Below are 19,430 nucleotides of genomic sequence, written 5' to 3'. Positions count from 1 at the left end.
TAAACAAAGAAAAACATCTTGAAACAAACCTGCTGGAACATGTACATGGGTGAGCATCCTTACTCCTGCCAAAGGACAGGTTTCTCGTTCTAGTTCCTGGAACTGAAGAGCAGTGTCGAGTGGTGGCTAAGACTTGGAATTCTGAAGTCAGGCTCTTCGAACACAAGTCTAAGTTACTAATTTCAAGCAGTTCATACTGACCCTGTCTTGTGCATCATTCCCATAAAGGAGTCCGGTAGCAACGGCATTATTACACAATGGGATATTTAGAGCAGAACCTAACCACAGTAAATACTCAAGATACATATGCTATTATACTACATGATGAGATGCATCTTATCTTAGTCTGTTTTGTGCTGCTACCACCAAATACCAAAGCTCTACGTCACACATGAGAACCAGACACTTTTTTCTCACACTCCTGGAAGCTGGGAAGCCCAAAGGTCAAAGTGCTGGTGTGTAGCGAGAGCCTTCTTGCTGCATCCTCACGTGGTAGAAGACAGAGAGGAAAAAGGCTAAATGCTGTTTCCTCCCATGGCAAAACCCACTTCCACAACCCCCTTCCATGTCCACACTGATACCGTTGTCAGGGCAGATCCTCATGACCTAAGCCCCGCCCAGCAACCCCTTACCCCCCATCACTGCTGCTGTGCCCCAGCTCTTGCTTTGTGATTCCCAAAGATGAAACAGACGCTAGCGCATGCATGAGTCTGACACACAGTAGGTGCTCCCTTCTCTTCAATCTGGCTTAGATTACTGGAAAGGCATGTTCTTTCAAGAGGGTATCTGTGTGTCAGTCGCCTTGGCACCAAACACATTATTTGGTGCAGGTGTTATTTTTGTTGTTGTTGTTTTGTTTTGTTTTGAGAAGCTAGCCAGTTTCTTCCTTTTCATCTCTTGTTTAGAGGCTCTCCTTCATTTTTCCTAAATTTTCCCAGTTAACAAATACAGCTACCACTGCAACTAATAAATAGTTTTACTCCACCTTAGCTATTTTTTCAGGTTGGTTCTTTTTTTTTTTTTTTTTCCTGAACACCTTTTGAGGTGGGACACGTTTTTCCTTGATTTATTTCTTGTCACTTTATGGTAACAATAAGAAGCCATGTTTCTAAGTTTTAATTCCTGTTCTCTCAAATGACATTTTTCTAAGGGAGGAACTTGCTTTCTCCTGAGGCTATAAATTGCACAAGTGCAGGGATTTTCAAAGCCTTCCCCACTGCCTACCAAAATGCTTGGAACAAGAAGTACCTTATAAATATTTGTTAAAAAAAAAAAACAAACAAAAAACAACTCCATGAATGCTAAGGAAATGCATGTGGTACAAAGAGAAGTATCTTCCTCCTCCCTGATTAATTAGAACCTAATTAAGAGATTTCTGAAAATAATCACAATGCTAGTTGTCTTGCACTCTTAAAGTTCAAAGCTAATTTGACAAGACTTTACTAAAATCAGAGATTTCGCTTAATAAACTCCAGATAAAGACTTGGAGTGTGGAGACAGCCATCTTATCCCAGACTCTGGCTGGTGATACAGTGGATACTGAGAGAAATATCAAGGGCAGGTTGGAAGTGAAGTAGCCACATCCTCGCCCTCAGTATTGGGTTGCATTTCAGCATAGAGGGGGATACTGTTTACACCGGCCACTGCCCTCTTTCCCTAGGCATCAGAATGGCTTGCAACCTCTTGCCTTGAGTCTGTTCAAGTTGTAAAGGATGGCCTGATGGGGCTGTCTAAAATTGATCACTTCCACCATCATTCTTTATTTCCTTTTCTTTGTTTTACTTTATTTTATTGTATTATTAAGGATATACTTTGTATGGATCCATCATGTATTGGTACCATCTTTTTTGCCCTTCTTGCCTCCATTCTGCTGGAGGCCCACCTCAGTGGGGTTGTGGGATATGTGTTAGGAGACTCTGGATTTCTGCTTTGGTATGTATTGAGTATCCTCAGTGTCTGTCTTGTTCACCCTGACACTGATTTTCAGACTCACCATAGAAGCAGCACTCTTGCTCATCTCCCCACTTCCTCTGTGGTTTCACTTGGGCCTTGGCTAGGTTGTAAAGGAGTGGTTTATTTCCTCAGGTCTCCTACCTTCTGAAAAAGAAAAACATGTTCTCCAGTGGAGAGTGAAATCAGCACAGTTAAATAGGATAAACATTATTAATTTAGGGAGATTTTGATGGGTCTAGCCCATCTTTTAGCCAAAGACTAGTGAGTGCTTGACATTGGAGAGCATAATCTTTGTCTCCATCATATTCTGACCTGGTTCCCAATTCCAGATATGGGTTCCCTTCCCATAGGTGGATCTCTTAGCCAATCAGAAAGCCATTGGTTACCCACCAAGGTTGTGTGCCACCATTGCACTGGTGTGTACTTCTTGTCAATCTGAATAACTTAGAACCTTGAGTATATCACAATCATAAATCTATATATACCAAACACAGATGGACCAAAGTTTATAAAACAAAACCTACTTGACTACACAACAGAAATAAACACCAGCACCATCATAATTGGAGACTTCTCTACTCCACTATCAATAGACAGATCATCCAAACAGTAAATCAGTAGGGAAATAATAGAGTGCAACAACGTCATATATCAACTAGACCTAACAGACATCTACGGAATTATCCACCCCATCTCTACAGAGTACACATTCTTCTCATCAGCTCATGGAACTTTATTCAAAATAGATAATATATTAGGCTGTAAAGCATGCCTCCATAACTTTAGGAAAATTGACATAACTTGCTGCATCATATCAGATCACAACGCTTTAAAGCTAGAAGTTAACAAAAAGAGACACATCAGGAATTCCACTTGCTCCTGGAGACTGAACAGCACACTCTTAAACAATGAATAAGTTGTGGAAGAAATCAAAAGAGAAATTGTAAAATTTCTAGAATTGAATGATAATGAAAATACAACTTACCCAAACTTATGGGACACAATGAAGGCAGTACTAAGGGCAAAATTCATAGCACTAAATGTCTTCAAAACAAAGATGGGGAGATCTCACATTAATAACCTAAAAGGTGTTGGAACAATGAGAAGAATCCAATTCTAAGAGCTCCAGACAGAAAGATATAATCAAGATCAGAACAGAAATTAATAAACTGGAAACTAAGAAAATTGATGAAGCAAAGAGATGGTTCTTTGAAAAACTAAACATGACTGACAAACCCTTGGCCAATTTATCAATCAAAAAGAAGTCTCAAATTAACAAAATTAGAAATGAAAAGGGAGAGGTCACAATAGACATTGATGAAATTGGAAGACTATTTAGGACATAGTTCTAAAACCCTTATTTCCTTTTATTTTACTTTAATGGGGAAAAAAATTAAAAGCCAGGCATGCATAGTGGTGCATGCCTTTAATCCCAGCACTTTGGAGGCAGAGGTAGGAAGACCTATGACCTGTTCAAGGCCAGCCTAAGATGACATAGTGAATTACAGGTCAGCCTGGAATAGAGCAAAAACAGACAGTGAGGGCTGGTGAGATGGCTTAGTGGTTAAGTGCTTGCCTGTGAAGCCTAAGGACCCCGGTTCGAGGCTCGGTTCCCCAGGTCCCACGTTAGCCAGATGCACAGGGGGGCGCACGCGTCTGGAGTTCGTTTGCAGAGGCTGGAAGCCCTGGCGCGCCCATTCTCTCTCTCTCCCTCTATCTGTCTTTCTCTCTGTGTCTGTTGCTCTCAAATAAATAAATAATTAAAAAAAAAAAACAGACAGTGATATAATTGGCCTACCCAAGGTGGAACTGTTTTGGTGTACACTTTTATACCTGGCAAATGTATATGCTCTGAGATCACCACCACAATGAAGCAAATGACTGAAGGGGGATGACCACATGATGGAGGAGATGCTCACGTTCAAATTCAGGAACACAGCGGTAGGAAACAAACCAGGATCAGCAGAAACAGCCTTCTCTGATTTTGACGGGGTCTTCTGTCTATTCCAAATCCTAGTGCACACAAAACAAAAGTGGTGGTCAATATTTCTTTGAAACTCTACAAGGAACCGCAGGCACATAATGCTGGTAACTTATTAGAGAGAGTCTCTTGGAGTTTCTTGGTAAATGCAGAATCAGGATGAAATGTTTCTTTGCTACGTGACACAGAAAATCCACCTGGACTCGACTGTGTTTTAGGCTGGTGTATTAGTCATGTTCTCTAGAGGAACAGAACTGCTAGAATGAATTATTTAAAAAGGGTATTTATTGGATAAGCTTATAGTAGTCCAATAGCAGTTGCAGGCCCAAGAATCACCGAACCTGGTAGCTGCTCAGTCCTCCTGTCCAGAAGCCTCAGCAGTCCCAACCAGGCACTGCAGATGGTGCAGGGAAGCCTGGTGGCTTCCTGAGGAGCCCCTGGGTTTCTATCCACGCGGGTCTTCAGTTGATTCTGGTCCTCAGTCCGCACTGGTCTTCAATCCACGCTGGAAGATAGCGAGCAACTCTGGCAGCCAAATGGAAGGGAGGAAGGAAGGAAGGAACTCTTGTTATCCAGAGCTTCCTTATATCAAGTCCCCCTCTGAGCAGGGCCATCCACTCTGGGGGAGGGGCTCACCCTGGGGGAAAGACTTCTTCCTTTAGTTGATCCTTCCTAGAAGCAACCTGTAGATTACTAAACAGATCAAGTTGATAACACCTGAACTATCACAGCTGGCAAGTTGAAGCTTTTTTTTTTTTTGCCTCTGTCTTTGAGAAATATTTTCAATTCCAAGTAAAGGGCAAGGAACGACAACTATCCACTATAGGGACGGTGAGACCCTGTACCATGTCACCATAGACTTCGGCACAGTGATTAAGGATAATGTGGTCATTGGGAATTCTGCATGCAGAATTCAAAGAAGACCAAAAGTCAACCTCACAGCCTGCACCCCCTTCCCCAAACTCTTAGGTACTTTTTAGCCACAAGGAACCTCCTCTAGAGTTGAAAATCAAACTCGGTGACATCACCTTTGTGCTGTTTCCTCCCCACACCAACACCAAGGCTGAAGACAGTAAGGTCTACTGAAGGAACCCCAAGATGGGGACCCCACGCTCTGCCTGGATATGGCGACATCCCAAATCACTCACGAGAAGTGGTCTTGATGCAAACTGCAAGAGGATTTTATTCCAAGCACGCTGGGGCCCACAGTCATACACCACACAGGGATAGAGGACTGCAGAGCCCCGAATGCAGGAACGGGACAGTTTTTATAGGGTTTCTAACAAAGCCTGTGCATTAGACCAATCATTTTTTTAACATCACGAGCCCGCGGGGTGCGAGCCAGTCAGTTTGTGCCACTCCATAGTTTCTAAGCCAATTAGTTTAATTTGTTCAAGCCCCCCGTGGACCAATCAGTCTCCTATGACCTTGGTGGTCAGCATTTGCGCAGGTCCTTGGGTGGGAGTAGCAGAGTGTGGTATCAGTCTCCTATGACCTTGGTGGTCTGAGGCAGGCTGCTACAGCTTATGGTGCGGGCTACTAAGGCTTACGGTGTGGGCTATTAAGGCTTATGGTGCAGGCTATTTACAGAAACCAAATAAGTGGTTCACTTCATTACTCATTTCCCATCCTTGAGGGCTATCTCATGCCCTTTTTACCTAGTTTTATATTAGGAGCGGGCTCTGATATAATGAGAAGAGGGATTCTTTACTTGCTTCCAACACAGAGTAAAGCCTAGAGTTTGAGGTATGCAGGGTCCCGCTTAAGCTCCCTTTGGAGCGTGATAGTATTTCTGGGCTTCTGAATTCTTGGGCCTTTCACTACCTGACGCACACTCCTACGGACCACACCAGGTGCGCTCAGCCACATTTGGCAAGAACCTTGGAGTCCCTGGAGGTGCTCAACCCAGCATGCCCAGATGCTGAGAAAAACGACGTGAAAACAATCTCAGGGGAGATGTTTTCAGCCGGCTGACTTTCAGCAACGGAGGAGGGAGAAGGCAGACAGGAACTCTGGCTCCTGGATGATCAAAGCGCTTCCTGTGGCATCTGTACAGGTTCTCAATCCGGGGCTTCTCCCCTGGCATTTCATTTGGCATAGGTTTTGAAAAATAATCTGCAGAAACAAGCTGTATTTTCAAGGGCCACATCATTCCCAAGGTTAAAAAGAATTCCACTTGACCAACCTGAATGATGTTCTTCCCTTTTCCATCTCTCAGCCCTGTCTTTTCTTTCCCACACTCTTTTGCCAAACTGTTTCACTTTGCAATATGTTACTGGTCATCAGTTGCAGGCAGTGCTATCTTAGCTTGTTTGAGTTCAGAACTCGTGTATCTAAAGAAATACAGCTGAGTTCATTATTAAGGAAATCCATCTTAAAAAAAAAAAAAAAGAAAGAAAGAAAAAGAAAATTACTGAGTACATTACTCTCAAAGTTTCTTCATGCCTGATTTTATTCCCTCCCATTCTTGGGTAGCCACCAATTAGTTTTATTTTATTTTATTTTTCTGTTTGTTTGATAAGTTTGCTCTCTCTACAACTTTATATAAATGCACTTGCAAAGAATGTACTTGGGGAGGAGTCCTGTTTTTTTCACTCTAAAAATTTATCCTGACATTTATTGATGTGCTGTATACAACTTATTGTTGAGAAATATCCATTATACAAATATACCATAATTTGTTTGTTCATCCATTAACAGATATTTAAGCTGCTTTCAATTGTTAATTATTGCAAAGAGTTCTATTGTGAATAAGTCAGTCTCTGCATGTATATGCATTTCTTTCAATGGGTAAATGTCCAACAGTAGAGTTGATAGGGCATGACATTTCTTTTAGAAACTATCACACTGTTTTCCAAGGGCTTGTACCATTGCACACTTCCACTTGCTGTGCTTGAGAATCCCACTGGCTCCTGATCATTGTCACTTGACAAACACTTGATATGGCTAGTCTTTTAAATTTAGATGTTATGGTAAGTGAATTTCTCTAATGACTAATGATATTGACAATCTTTGCACATGCTTACTTGCTATCATATCCTCTCCAGTCATGTACCTGTTAAACACTTTTGCCCAATTAAAATATTTTGTTTCTTTTTATCAGTGAGCTTTAAGATATCTATCTATCTATCTATCTATCTATCTATCTATCTATCTATATATATATATATATATATAGAGAGAGAGAGAGAGAGAGAGAGATCCAATGAAACATTTATTAGGATTTTTTTCTAGTTAGTAGTGTATCTTTTTGTTCTTTTTTATTTTATTTTTATTAATTTGAGAGACAGAGAAAGAGGGAGTGAGTGGGGGAGAAAGAATGCAGAGCTTCCAGCTGCTGCAAACAAACTCCAGACACATGTACCACCTTGTGCATCTGGCACACATGGGTCCTGGGGAATTGAACCTGGGTCCTTTAGCTTTGCAAGCAAGGGTGTTAACCACTAAGCAAACTCTCTATCCCATCTTTTTATTCTTTTAACAGTGAATTCCAAAGAACAAAAATTTTTAATTTTATTCTAAATTTGACTAACAAATTTTCTTACAAACTTATGCTTCTGGTTCCTAACCCAAGTTTAATGTTTCTTTTTTCCTAATTTTTTTTCTAAATTTTAAATTTTTCTAAATTTCTTCTAGAATCTTTAAAAATTTCTTTTAGAACTTTTTTCTAAATTCTAATTTTTTCTACACTTTCTTCTAGAGATTTTATAGTATTAGATTTTATATTTAGACCTACTCTCTACACCACAAGCTAGTTTTTTCTTTCTTTCCTTCTTTCTTTCTTTCTTTCTTTCTTTCTTTCTTTCTTTCTTTCTTTCTTTCTTTTTTGCAAGAAGAGAGAGACAAAGAAAGGAAAGAGAGAAAGAGAATGGATGCACCAGGGTCTCTTAACCACTTGAACAAACTCCAGATGCATGCACCACTTTGTGCATCTGGTTTTATGTGAGTACTCGGGAAATGAACCCGGGGCCAACAGGCTTTGCAGGCAAGCACCTTAACTGCTGAGCCATCTCTCCAGCCTCTCAAGCTAGTTTTTATATTTAATGCAAATGGTGGATCAAGTAAATTCATTTTCTCTAACTTTCTTTCTTTCTCTCTCTTCCTCTGGCATATGGATCTAGTTGTTCTAACATGCACATTGGAACTCTTTATAGGATTAGCTTTTCACATTTGTCAAAAGGCAGTTGACACTGTATGCCAGTCAGTTCTCCAGCTCTATAGTCTCTTCTATTTACCATGTTTCTGTCTTAATATCAGTACCCTTTCTCTAGACTTTATCATAATTTTTATTAACATTAGGATAATGTACTCTGATCTTTTTCTTATTTTCAAAGTTATTTTGATTATATTACATCTTTCTTTTTCTCATGAAATTCAGTTTCTAACCAAAAAAAAAAAAAAAAAAAAAAAAAAAAAAGCATCTACTAGGAGTTTGTTTAGCATTATTTTGACTCTACAGACACACTAAGAACTGATATGTTAGTGTTGTTGAGGGTTATAATCTCTGAGCATAATCAATGTTTCCATTTATGTAGGTCCTTTATGAATGTCTTTTTTAAAAGGTTTTTTTTATTTGTGTGTGGGGTGCCATTTTGTATGAGTGTGTCAAGGTGTATGGATGTTCCAGGGCCTCTTGACATTGCAAGTGACCTTCAAACACTTGCACCAATTTTCACATCTAGTTTTGCATGGATGCTAGGGAATTGAACCTGGACCAGCAGGCATTGCAAAGAAGCACATTTAACCACTGAACCATATCTCCATGCCTGTTAGATGTCTTCAAGTAATGTTTTGTAAAGGTCTGTCACATCTTTTGAAATATTCTCTAGCAGTTCATACTTTTGGTAGCATTGTATATTATGTTAATTTCTATTTCAAGTTTTGATTGTTTATGATTATACAGAAATACAATTGATATTTGGTACATTGATCCTGTGTCCCAAAATATTTCCAAACTCATTAATTCTGGCAATTTTCATATAAGTCTCATAAAATGTTTATAAATAGAAAAGCATTTCATGTATGAGTAGAGATGCTTTTATTTCTTCATACACAATTTTCATGTTTCATTTTATTTCTCTTTCATGAATTGTTTCACTGGCTAGCATTTCCAACAAGTTTGATCATCGTATGTTACCTTGAATGTATTGTTGGAGATAATTTGTTCAAAATTTAATGATGAATTTCTATATCTAAGACCAATGGACACTGATTAAATAGAGTTTATATTCTTATAACATCTTTGTCTGATTTTGGTATTATACTGCTGCTGATCTAATAGAATGGATTGACAAGTACTATCCTCAGTTTTCTGAAGATTTTGCAGAATAGAAAGTATTTGGTAGCCTTCACCACTGAACTCTTCAAGGTCTGCAGTTTTCCTGGTACAAGGATTATAACTACAAATACAGTAACTTTAATAGACAGCTCTTTTGTCATGAACTTTTAAAAAATATTTTTGTTCATTTTTTATTTATTTGAGAGTGACAGACACAGATAAAAACAAATGCAGAGAGAGAGAGAATTGGGTGCCCCAGGGCCTCCAGCTACTGCAAACAAACTCCAGATGCGTGCGCCTCCTTGTGCATCTAGGTAACGTGAGTCCTGGGGAATCGATCCTCAAACCAGGGTCCTTAGGCTTCCCAGGCAAGCACTTAACCACTAAGCCATATCTCCAGCCCTTGTCATGAACTTTTTAATGGGTGAGCTTTGGTAGTTTCTCTTTCAACAAATTTGTCTATTTTGCCTGAGTTGGTAAATTAATTGGCATAAAGTGATTCTTTGTTACTAATCATTTCAAAGAACAACTTCTGATTTCTGTGATTGTTCTCTATTGAGTTTCTGGTTTTCAATTCCATTTATTGCCACAGGGATATTTATTTTCTGATTTGATTCACTTTTTTCCCCTTTTTATGTTTCTTAAGGTAGATACAGAGATTATTGATCTGAAATTGTCTTCATTTCTAAAGCAGGCATTTAGTGATATATATTTTTTTCTGTAAATGCCACATTAGTCATACCTCACAGGGACTGTGTTTTTATTTTCATTCAGTTAACAATATTTTCTGAATATATGAGAAAATAGTATAACAAAACTACAAATAGAAAGTGAAATCTCAAGATAGAGATAGTTATAAGGATATGAAATAGCAATGACTAACATACCTTTAAAATAATTAAATTTAAATTGAATTGGGTAGAACAACTAGAAGTATGCAGCATGAACAAAAGGAAAATACTGTAAGGCAATTCTAGTATTGGCTAGGATAAAATTTTTCTAAGGATTACCAGCAATCTGCAAGGACTGGTTCAGGATAAGGCAGATGGGCAAATGAAGAAAATCTAGAGATCACATTTGGTTGTAGGAAAGAGAGAATAGGAATAGGAAAATATTATAAAGGCATAATGTCACCAGAGTTGAAGGAACATACAGTGGCTAAAAAAGTGTCATATTTTAATAAAGGGAGTATAAAATACACCACTGTTACAGTCAGCTTCTTGTTGCTGAGGCAAACACCCAACCAGAAGCAGCTTATAGGAGGAAAGGGTTTATTTTAGGCTTACAGATTCCAGGGGAACCACATCAATGGTGGAAGAAGATGGCCCACTTCCATAGACGCAAGCAAAGAGACACTACCAACAGTAAGCACCATACAACCAACAGAGCTCAAAGTGCTCTCCACACACCTTAAAGCTAGACTCCAAAATCTGCCCCCACTGACATGCCCTCTATTGCAGGGTCTGCTTGCTAGGGATTCAAGTTGAAAGCTCACTTTTTATAAAACACCCAAGTCTATGGGTCTATTCAAACTATCACATTCAAACTACCACTCTGAAAATAATGGAATTTTTCACACCCTGAAATCATATCCAGCAATTGTAAGGAACATACTACTGATATATAGAACAATGCATGAAGATTTCAGAGGAAATATGTTGAATGATAAAAGTCAATCCCCAAAGGATATACACTGTTATTTCATTCATGCATTATACTTAAAATTGAGGGTACGGGATGGACAGTACTCTCAAAGTGTAAGAATAAACCACAGAGTGACTATGGGTATTGCAATTCCTCTTTTTATCTCTTTCCCAAATCTTCCTGTTAACCCATCTACCTCATTTGACATCACACATAGACATTAGGCTCCAATAATTACCAGCTGGATGCTATATTGTTTTGGCCAATTTCTTGAGGTATAAATTGCTCCACAGTCTGGTCAAATTAAATCAGGTAAGAGAAGTTTTTGAAGGCAGGCTTTGAAGTGTGTTCTGACGACAGTAAGACTCTTATTAATTCTCTTTCCATGGTTCTCTAAAATTACCTGGGGTACCATTTAACCTGGATAGAGTGTATTGCCTTCTTTTACTTGTTAATCACTACTTTTTTAAAGACAGGCTCTCCCTAAGCAGTCTAGGCTAGACTGGAATTTATGATCCTCCTGTTTCAGCCTCCAGAATGTGGTTTACAAGTACATACCATTATGCTGGCCTTGCTATTGCTATTTTTAAAAGATTTTATTTGTTTATTTGCAAACAGAACAGGAGAGAGAGACAGAAATAGAGAAAATGGGCACACCAGGGCCTCTTGCCGCTGCCACTGCAAATGATCTTCAGATGCTTGTGCCCTTTTGTGTATCTGGCTTCATGTGGGTACTTGGAAATTGAACCCAAGTCAGCAGGCTTTGGGAGTAAGCACCTTTAACCACTGATCCATATACCCAGCCTGCTATTGTTTCTTTTCTTAAAATATTTTTATTTATTGATTTGAGTGACAGAGAGAAGAGAAGATGTGTGTATATAGGTGCACCAAGGCTTCTTGCTGATGCAAAGGAACTCCAGACATGCTCTGTGAAGAATATCTGGCTTTACATGGGTACTGGGGAACTAAATCTGGACTGTAAGGCTTTGCAAGCAAGCACTTTAACTGCCAAGCTATTTCCCCATCCCCCACTATTGTTTCTTGTTGACACATTTAGGTTTGAATTCCCTTTCCTCTATTGCAGATAAAAATCAATCCCTTAAAAGAGAGCTTAAGGACTTTTTTGATTTTTGGGAATGACTATCCTCTTAGACAAGAATTTGGACCACCATTTTTTGCACTTAACAGAGACAACGGCTTCGGGTCTTCTCAGTTTAACTTTCTGTACTCTGTAAACTCAGATTGTCCCACTGTCACCTATCAAAATTGGGATTAAACCCCATCCCATGAACAACAGCTGGGAAAATGAAGGGAGCTCCCTGGTCTGTCAGCTGTACGCACTGGGAATTTAACCTTTACAACTTAAAGGAGATGGGGATGGCTGGTATGCCTCTCCTGATGGTACTCTATGTCCTTGGGCTGGAGTTAAGGAGTTAGGGAGCCCATCCCGATCAGTGTGCTCGTACCTAGTGAGTGTGCAGAATACTCTAGAGTAAGGAAAAGCAATAGCCAGCCATGGTCCAACCACCACAGAATCCTTCTGCTCTCACCCTGTTTTTTAGTAGATGTTTGGAATAACAATACCTTCATCTCAGTGTCTGAGAACACTTTTCAGAGACTTTCGATGGTTTGGAGATACTGGAACTTTAGGGAATTTTTATTTTAGTTTGTGCTGCGCCCCCTGCCCCTCCTTTTAGCAGTTTGGCTTGTTACTGGGATTAGTTTGTGGAGCTCCTCACACTGCCATTCCGGTTAGAACTCCTAAAATTCTGTCTTTAGATTGTGCCAAGGAAAATTCTTGGTCCCATCACATAGTGTGAACCTCAGTTTCCTTGTGATAAACAATGATGATGACGCCACAATGTAGAGCACCATGGCCCTGAGTAACTGTATATTCCCGCTTTTCTCATCTTGCTTCTCACTTTGGGAATTTATGGAGGTTCTAGTTGAATAAAGACGCCTGCCCAATAATGTGTTGTAAGAATTTAGACTCCAAGAAAGTATTTTAAGTAAAGTGAGGAATACATTTAAACATTATAAAAATGTGATCTCCGGGCCTAAATCAGGATTCTTTTGGAAGTTTGACTCATGGGAAAATACTGACACGAAGCTAGAAACCAACAACATGACTCAGGTTCTCTCTTTCCTTCCTTACTTTCCCTTTCCTATCCCACCTTCTCCCAGTTTACACCCCTCCCCCTGATTATAACATTTTGCTGATGCATGAGAATTATTGATTAGAAACTGAAGAACCGAATAATTAAAATGATAAATTCATGAAGTCTATATAGATGTTAAGGTGGCTAATAACCAATAATCTCTGAGCTCTGTTTTTATGTGGCAGACTAAACCTTGAAATAATTCCTCCTTTGAGTTTACCAAGAAATCATAAAACCTAGCCTTGGAGAATATAGCTTAGATGGTAAAATGTTTACTTTTCAACCTTAAGGATCTGAGTTGAATCCTCAGAGCCCATGTAAATAAGTGCCATACATGGTGGCAAAGTTTTATAATCCCAGTTCTGGGGAAGCAGAGATAGGAGGATCCCTGGGACTTACTGACCAGCCAGCCTAGTTTAATTGGTGAGCTCCAAGCCAATGAGAGACCCTGTCTCAAAAAAAAAGATGAAACCCTGGGCTAGAGCAAAATCCTACCATTAAAAATAAAAAAAAAATTAGGGCTGGGCTTAGTGGTTAAGAACTTGCCTGTGAAGCCTAAGGACCCCAGCTCAAGGCTCGATTCCCCAGGACCCACGTTAGCCAGATGTACAAGGGGGCGCACATGTCTGGAATTCTTTTGCAGTGGCTGGAGGCCCTGGCGTGCCCATTCTCTCTCTCTCTCTCTCCTCTCTCCCCTCTCTCTCCCTGTTTCTCTCTCTGTCTCTCTCAAATAAATACATAAAAATAAACAATTTTTTTTATTTTAAAAATGGTGGATAGCATTCCACTATTTGGATACTTGAAGTTGTCCACTGGCCTCCACATGCACATACACATGTGCATATATACTCCCCAAACATATTTTATCAAAAAGAAGTCAAGGCCCCAAGAAAACCATTTCAAGCATCATTCATTCATCCAATCATTTATCAAAGATAATTTAATACCTAGATGTTGAAAATGTTCTAAGCATTTTTCTCTCTGGTTTGTGTGTTAAAAGATCAGGTAGGATTTAAGGAACCAGCCAATCAGCATGTGTCTCACCAAGCCAAAATGCATCCTTGTCATGTTTGCACAATTTTTATAGCTTTTTCACTTACTCATAAAAGGATTAGGAGGAACATGATGGATGGGGAATCCTAGGAGGAGCTATAGTTAAGACTTACTTTTAACTTCACATTGTAAGAGCTGTAGGGACTTGCCAGGGACAAGTAGCATCTTGTTTTCATCTTCTCATGCAAGTGAAGTTGGGCAATTAGAATCTCCTACAATTGAATCATGCACTTCTAGAGATGCTCTGCCCCTCTGAAAAGATGTGCGACCAGTCAGGAACAAGTCACAATCAAGTACAATGCAACTTACCCAGGAGTTAGAAGGAGGGTGAAGCTGACGAGCAAAATTTCAGACCTGACAATTCTTCTTTAAAGCCAAGATATCTGGGTGGGGTGTGGTGAGGAGCTTGGGAGATTGTTTAGTGGTTAAGAGACCCAGCCACTTAAACATGAGAGCCTGAGAGGGCCCAGGACTGACTGCAATAGTTTGATTCCTCCCCAGAACCTATGTAAAAATCCAGGCACAATGGGTGCATGTATATAACTTCATTTGCAAGGAGGAAACCAGAGAATAGAAAGCAGAGGCAAGAGAATATCTGGGGCTCACTGACCCAAAAAAGTATCAGCTGTCTCATAAAAGAGTTGGATGAAAGGTAAGGAAGGGTACTCAGAGTTCTCTGGTTGCTTCATACATGTGCACAGCAGGCACATGTGCACAAACACGTGCATATACCACATCCCCCCCACACACATACACAAACCCAATATATCTTCTTTTGAGCAAACAACTCAGAGACCTAGGATATTGTTCAAAAAATAATAAAAATTTTAAACCTGAAAATAAGAGGACATTTTTCAGTTTGGATTGTGGACTTCAGTCTTACGTATCAGGTACAAACTGAGTACTTCATATGTATATTAGCAAAGCACACCCCCTGATTTCAGAAAATGAGTCTTGTACACAAGTAATGGTCATGTAAGGTAGAAAATATTTGTTGTGATGGAGGGTCTCAAATGCTATTTAAGTATGAGATTTGTCTAAGAGGAGATTTATTCCTATTGGAGAACACTAGAAAGTTTTCATAAAGAAAATGATATTTGTCTGAAAGCCAATTGTGGGGACAAACCGGAGCACATGACAGGCCCCCTTCTGAAGCCAGAAAGTTCTGTATGCTGGAAAGCTACAGAAGGGTGTAGGAAAAATGGGTATACAGTTGGTGGATTTGAAATCAACATGAAGACCCTAAAATGTTATCAAAGAAATTGAGAGTTTATTATTTTTTAATAGGTATTTATTTGCAAATGGGGAGAGAAAGATGAAAAGAGGGACAGACAGACAGAGAATGGGTGCAGCATGGCCTCTTGCCACTATAAGTGAGTTCCAGATGTATTGCTATTTTGTACATCTAGCTTTACATACATACTGGGGAATTGAACATTGGTTGGCAGGCTTTGGAAAGCAAGCAACTCTGCTTAGCCATCTCCCCAGCCCAAGAGTTTATTTTTAGTCCAGTGGAAAACCAGAGCAAGTTTTTGAAACAAGGTCTAGTTATCAAAACTATGTTTTACATTTTTCTGACACTGATGGATAAACTAGATTTTCAACTTATCAGAGGTAGGAAGACCATTAGAGAGGCCATTGTTGCATTGGACTAGTAAGTGAAACAAAGATAGAAAAATCCAACTATATGTCAGTTCCATCAACATAAAACAGGAAGCAGACTAAAGAGTGGATGGCGCAGTGAGGGAATGACTAGAGCTCAGGGACTGGAAGGAGGGTGCAAATTATTTTGAGGTTTAATGTCTTTGTGCCAAGGAGATTGAGCAAAGCCTATTAAAAAGGAAATAGAAAGATGCAATGTAAAGACAGAAAGAAGAAAGTTTTATTCAGTAAATATTTGTTGGGCACTAACTATGTGCTAGGCACTATTGTAGGGGGTGAGCAGAGAAAGAGAATGCTATCTTTAACTTTTACAGCACTGAATATGCGAAAGGCACATTCCCAGTCTGTGTGACTCCAAAGGCACAGCTGGGGCCAGGGAGTAGGAAGAAGATAGGAAGCAAAGTATCTTTCTAATAAACGGAGGCTTGGAGCTGAGTAGGAAGAGCTCTGTCACAGGCAGCATACAAGCAGAAGACAGGCTTCCAGGAACACTGGTCCAAGAGATGCCCACCTAGGGAAGGGGTTATGTTAGCCTTCCTGGGACTAGGGATGGAGTTAGGCTAGCTTTTCTGGGAGTTCCTCCCAGCCTTAAGTCTGTTGTTTCTCAAGATATAGTTCTGTGGATTCTATTATTAATCTGTGGTTTCTCCCAATTATTAAATAAATTACTCAGTCTGTCTACCATTCAGTAAAGCTCACACATTTACATCTGTTATTCTTGAATTATTTTTGGTTAGGGCTCTTCTTTATTAAAGAAAATTCTACCCAGTTACTGTTACCTTGATAGCTATTTTAGAATGAGAACCCTGGTAGATAGGGTTATAAATACCAGAAGGGAGAAGGATTTCTTGTGCCTAATAATATTTTTGTTTTGAAGAAACCCTAGCAAATGAGTAGTGATTGATCTTGACTTCAAGATTATGGTACAGTTTCTATATGTTGCAGTAATTAAATGAAAAGAAAAGAAAAACCCTCAGAGAGATTTATTTAATACATCATGGCAAAGAAAAAGGATAATTATTCTCCCTACACTGTAAAGCTTTCGATCCCCAACACATATCTGTGCTGCATTTTAACAAGAAGAAAGGACAAGGAGAAAGGGACCCTGTAGTGAGCTCTGTTATAAGGTATAGTTCACGCTTTGCATTTCCTGGTGTCGTTTGAAACGTAAAATTCCATAACAAAAAGCTGGGTAATGTATAACCAGTATGAAGATTCAATTCAGATCCCAGCACTTTGGTTTGCTTTTGAGTCTTGCTATTTTCTGCATTTGTTTTGACTGCTCTCATCATTCAAGATTGACGCTTGGATGGGTGTGTAGGAGGAAGCAGCAGCAGCAGGCTTACAGCTTGCAGACAAAAAAAAAAATCTGCCTTATCTGATGGCTATTATTGAAAATGCGAGGTGTAGCCTGGGCTGGGTAATGAAGGGGAGCGAGCGAGGGGGAGCAAGGAGCATGGAGCCGCATACTGATGAGTGGAGGAGTACTTGATAAAAAGAAGTCTGGCTGCTGGCCGTGCTTTGCTCATTGTGGAGTACTCCAACAATCACACAGAACGCAGACCAGCCTAAGCTGACAGCTTGATATGCCTTCCTCTGCCGCCTGGTTTTGGGGGCTGTATGACGTGCTGGTCGGTAGTAAAGATTAATATGTAAGAAATGTGGAGCTAGGATCAAGTCATACTCCACAGTCTGCCTGGCAAACTATGTTTTACTTCTGACTTTGCTCTCTCACCGAGAACATTCATCTGTCAAGCTGGCGGGCTCCTTTGATAGCAACTTTCCCAGGGGCATGATGTGGCAATGCCACCTCTCAGCCCAGGACTACCGCTATTACCCTGTGGACGGCTACTCCCTGCTTAAACGCTTCCCTCTTCATCCTCTTACAGGACCCAGATGCCCGGTCCAAACAGTGGGACAATGGTTGGAAAGCATTGGGCTACCTCAGTACGAGAACCACCTGATGGCTAATGGATTTGACAATGTGCAGTTTATGGTAAGATGTTCTCTGTGTCCTCGGAGCTGCCTTTTGTCTGTCTTTGCTTCTAATGTGTCTTACATGGCTCAGAGGCAGCCTGGTTTGCACCGAAACGGATCAGTTTTCTATATGTAACTGCATCGGAAAATCGAATGCCCTTAGCATGGAACTTACTGCGTACCTATAGACACTGCAAATTGAGCTCTGTGTGCATCCATTATACATGTGTGTTATATGAATGAATCGGGGAGAGGACTATTAATAGGTACTGAAGGAAGACTAACATTTATATTCTCCCTGCCATTCTTTATGTGATTTCTTCTCTAAATCTGTGATCTGAGCATATCCAGTCAGCTTATATCACTCTTCAGCTAATTCTAGATTCCCTAAGCATATTATCTCCCTTGAGTATCAGCATTTGTGATTAATTAGACAATTTGTTATGCTGATGGCATGAAGATCATTTTTCCTGATAATTGTTCAATAAGCATTTTAAAATCCTTTGGACAATCGTTCATTAGCAAAGGGTTTAAGATGGTCAGTTACTGAGAACATTCACTTCCTTACACATGCTGATTGAAGAGCAATGAACTATTGTTCCTTACTTTAGGTGAAAAACAAACACTTGGGTCAATTAGCATTTAGAAAGGGGTTGATATGCCGAATACATTCATGGACTTCGAAATCCTGATCTATGTGCTGTCTAAACGGGTGTGTGCAAACTTCTCACTGCGGGGCATATAGGTGAGGAGGAGTATGGGAGGTGGGCAGGCGACAATCTAGCTTTCTAATCATTTTTAGACCTCCCCATGTGCTCATCAGCTCCCCTTGTTAAGCTCCCGTTAAGCTACGTCACAGCCCTTATTAAATCTTTCCTTGCATTTAAGGTCCCCTCACAAATATCACAGCTCCCTAAATTTAGGGACACCTACATATCATAAACATGTAGTGCACAAACTGCTTGGAGAAATAATTAATAGGCATTCTTAAATGCTGTGCTGACACATGCAGCTCACTGAAACCAGGACAGATCATAGAAAAGTATTTAGAGCTAGTCAGATCTTTTTATTTCCATTTTCAAGATTGCTGTAATCCAAGGTATACTGGACTATTACAGATTTGAAGATCATTAAAACTGCTGAACTTCTCAAAAAAAAAAATGTATGTACTTGTGAGCTTAAGAAAAGGACATACATGTAGTGAGTCATATGAACATTAAGCAACTATATGCATATAACCTTTTATGGGTATCCTATTTTGGTGTGGTTTTTAAAAATAAGATATGCAGTCATTTTTCTTGTATTTGTCAAATACTGTTACTAGTTACATGGACAAGATTTTGTAGGTATTAAACTAGTGAAAAGTCATAGTTCTACAATTGCAATGAGTCTTAGGACCCAAAGCAGACTTCAGACAGACTTAGGGTACTTAAACAGATGGCAGAAGAGAAACTATCAAACAGAATTAAAGTCATTTCAGTATTACTTAATTTATATTTTAACATCTTTATCTTCCTGCCTCTGTTTGAAATAGGGCATCTCCTTTCCATCCCTCAAACTCTTATCTGAATTTAGTTTGGGTTATGAGAAGTTAGTCTTTGGGTTCCCTGAATTAATTGGCCACACTGGAAGGCTTTAATTCAGCTTAATTTTCCTCCAAATGTTAAATTCTATGAACACATATAATCCCTTCTTGAAAGCCTCTAACTAGAAGGTTAATCAA

The 19,430-nt window shown here is 39.6% G+C and overlaps 1 protein-coding gene across 32 annotated transcripts in view; it reads left to right on the top strand.

Moving 5' to 3' along the window:
- Nucleotides 1-19,430, top strand: part of Anks1b (ankyrin repeat and sterile alpha motif domain containing 1B) — a 1,062,135-nt gene that overhangs the window by 630,516 nt on the left and 412,189 nt on the right. For 25 of the 32 annotated variants that reach the window (XM_045152363.1, XM_045152361.1, XM_045152357.1 and 22 more), the window contains one exon: nt 17,620-17,726. In XM_045152363.1, coding sequence (XP_045008298.1) covers nt 17,620-17,726 — 107 coding nt within the window. Of the gene's footprint in view, nt 1-16,837; nt 16,858-17,108; nt 17,727-19,430 lie in introns of those variants that run through there. The other 7 variants (XM_045152376.1, XM_045152372.1, XM_045152371.1 and 4 more) reach the window with 5 other exon arrangements.

This window comes from Jaculus jaculus, chromosome 6 (assembly GCF_020740685.1).
Source record: "Jaculus jaculus isolate mJacJac1 chromosome 6, mJacJac1.mat.Y.cur, whole genome shotgun sequence".
NCBI lineage: Eukaryota > Metazoa > Chordata > Mammalia > Rodentia > Dipodidae > Jaculus > Jaculus jaculus.
Note: the sequence above shows the minus strand (reverse complement) of the source record. Positions and strands in the feature narration are given on the sequence as shown.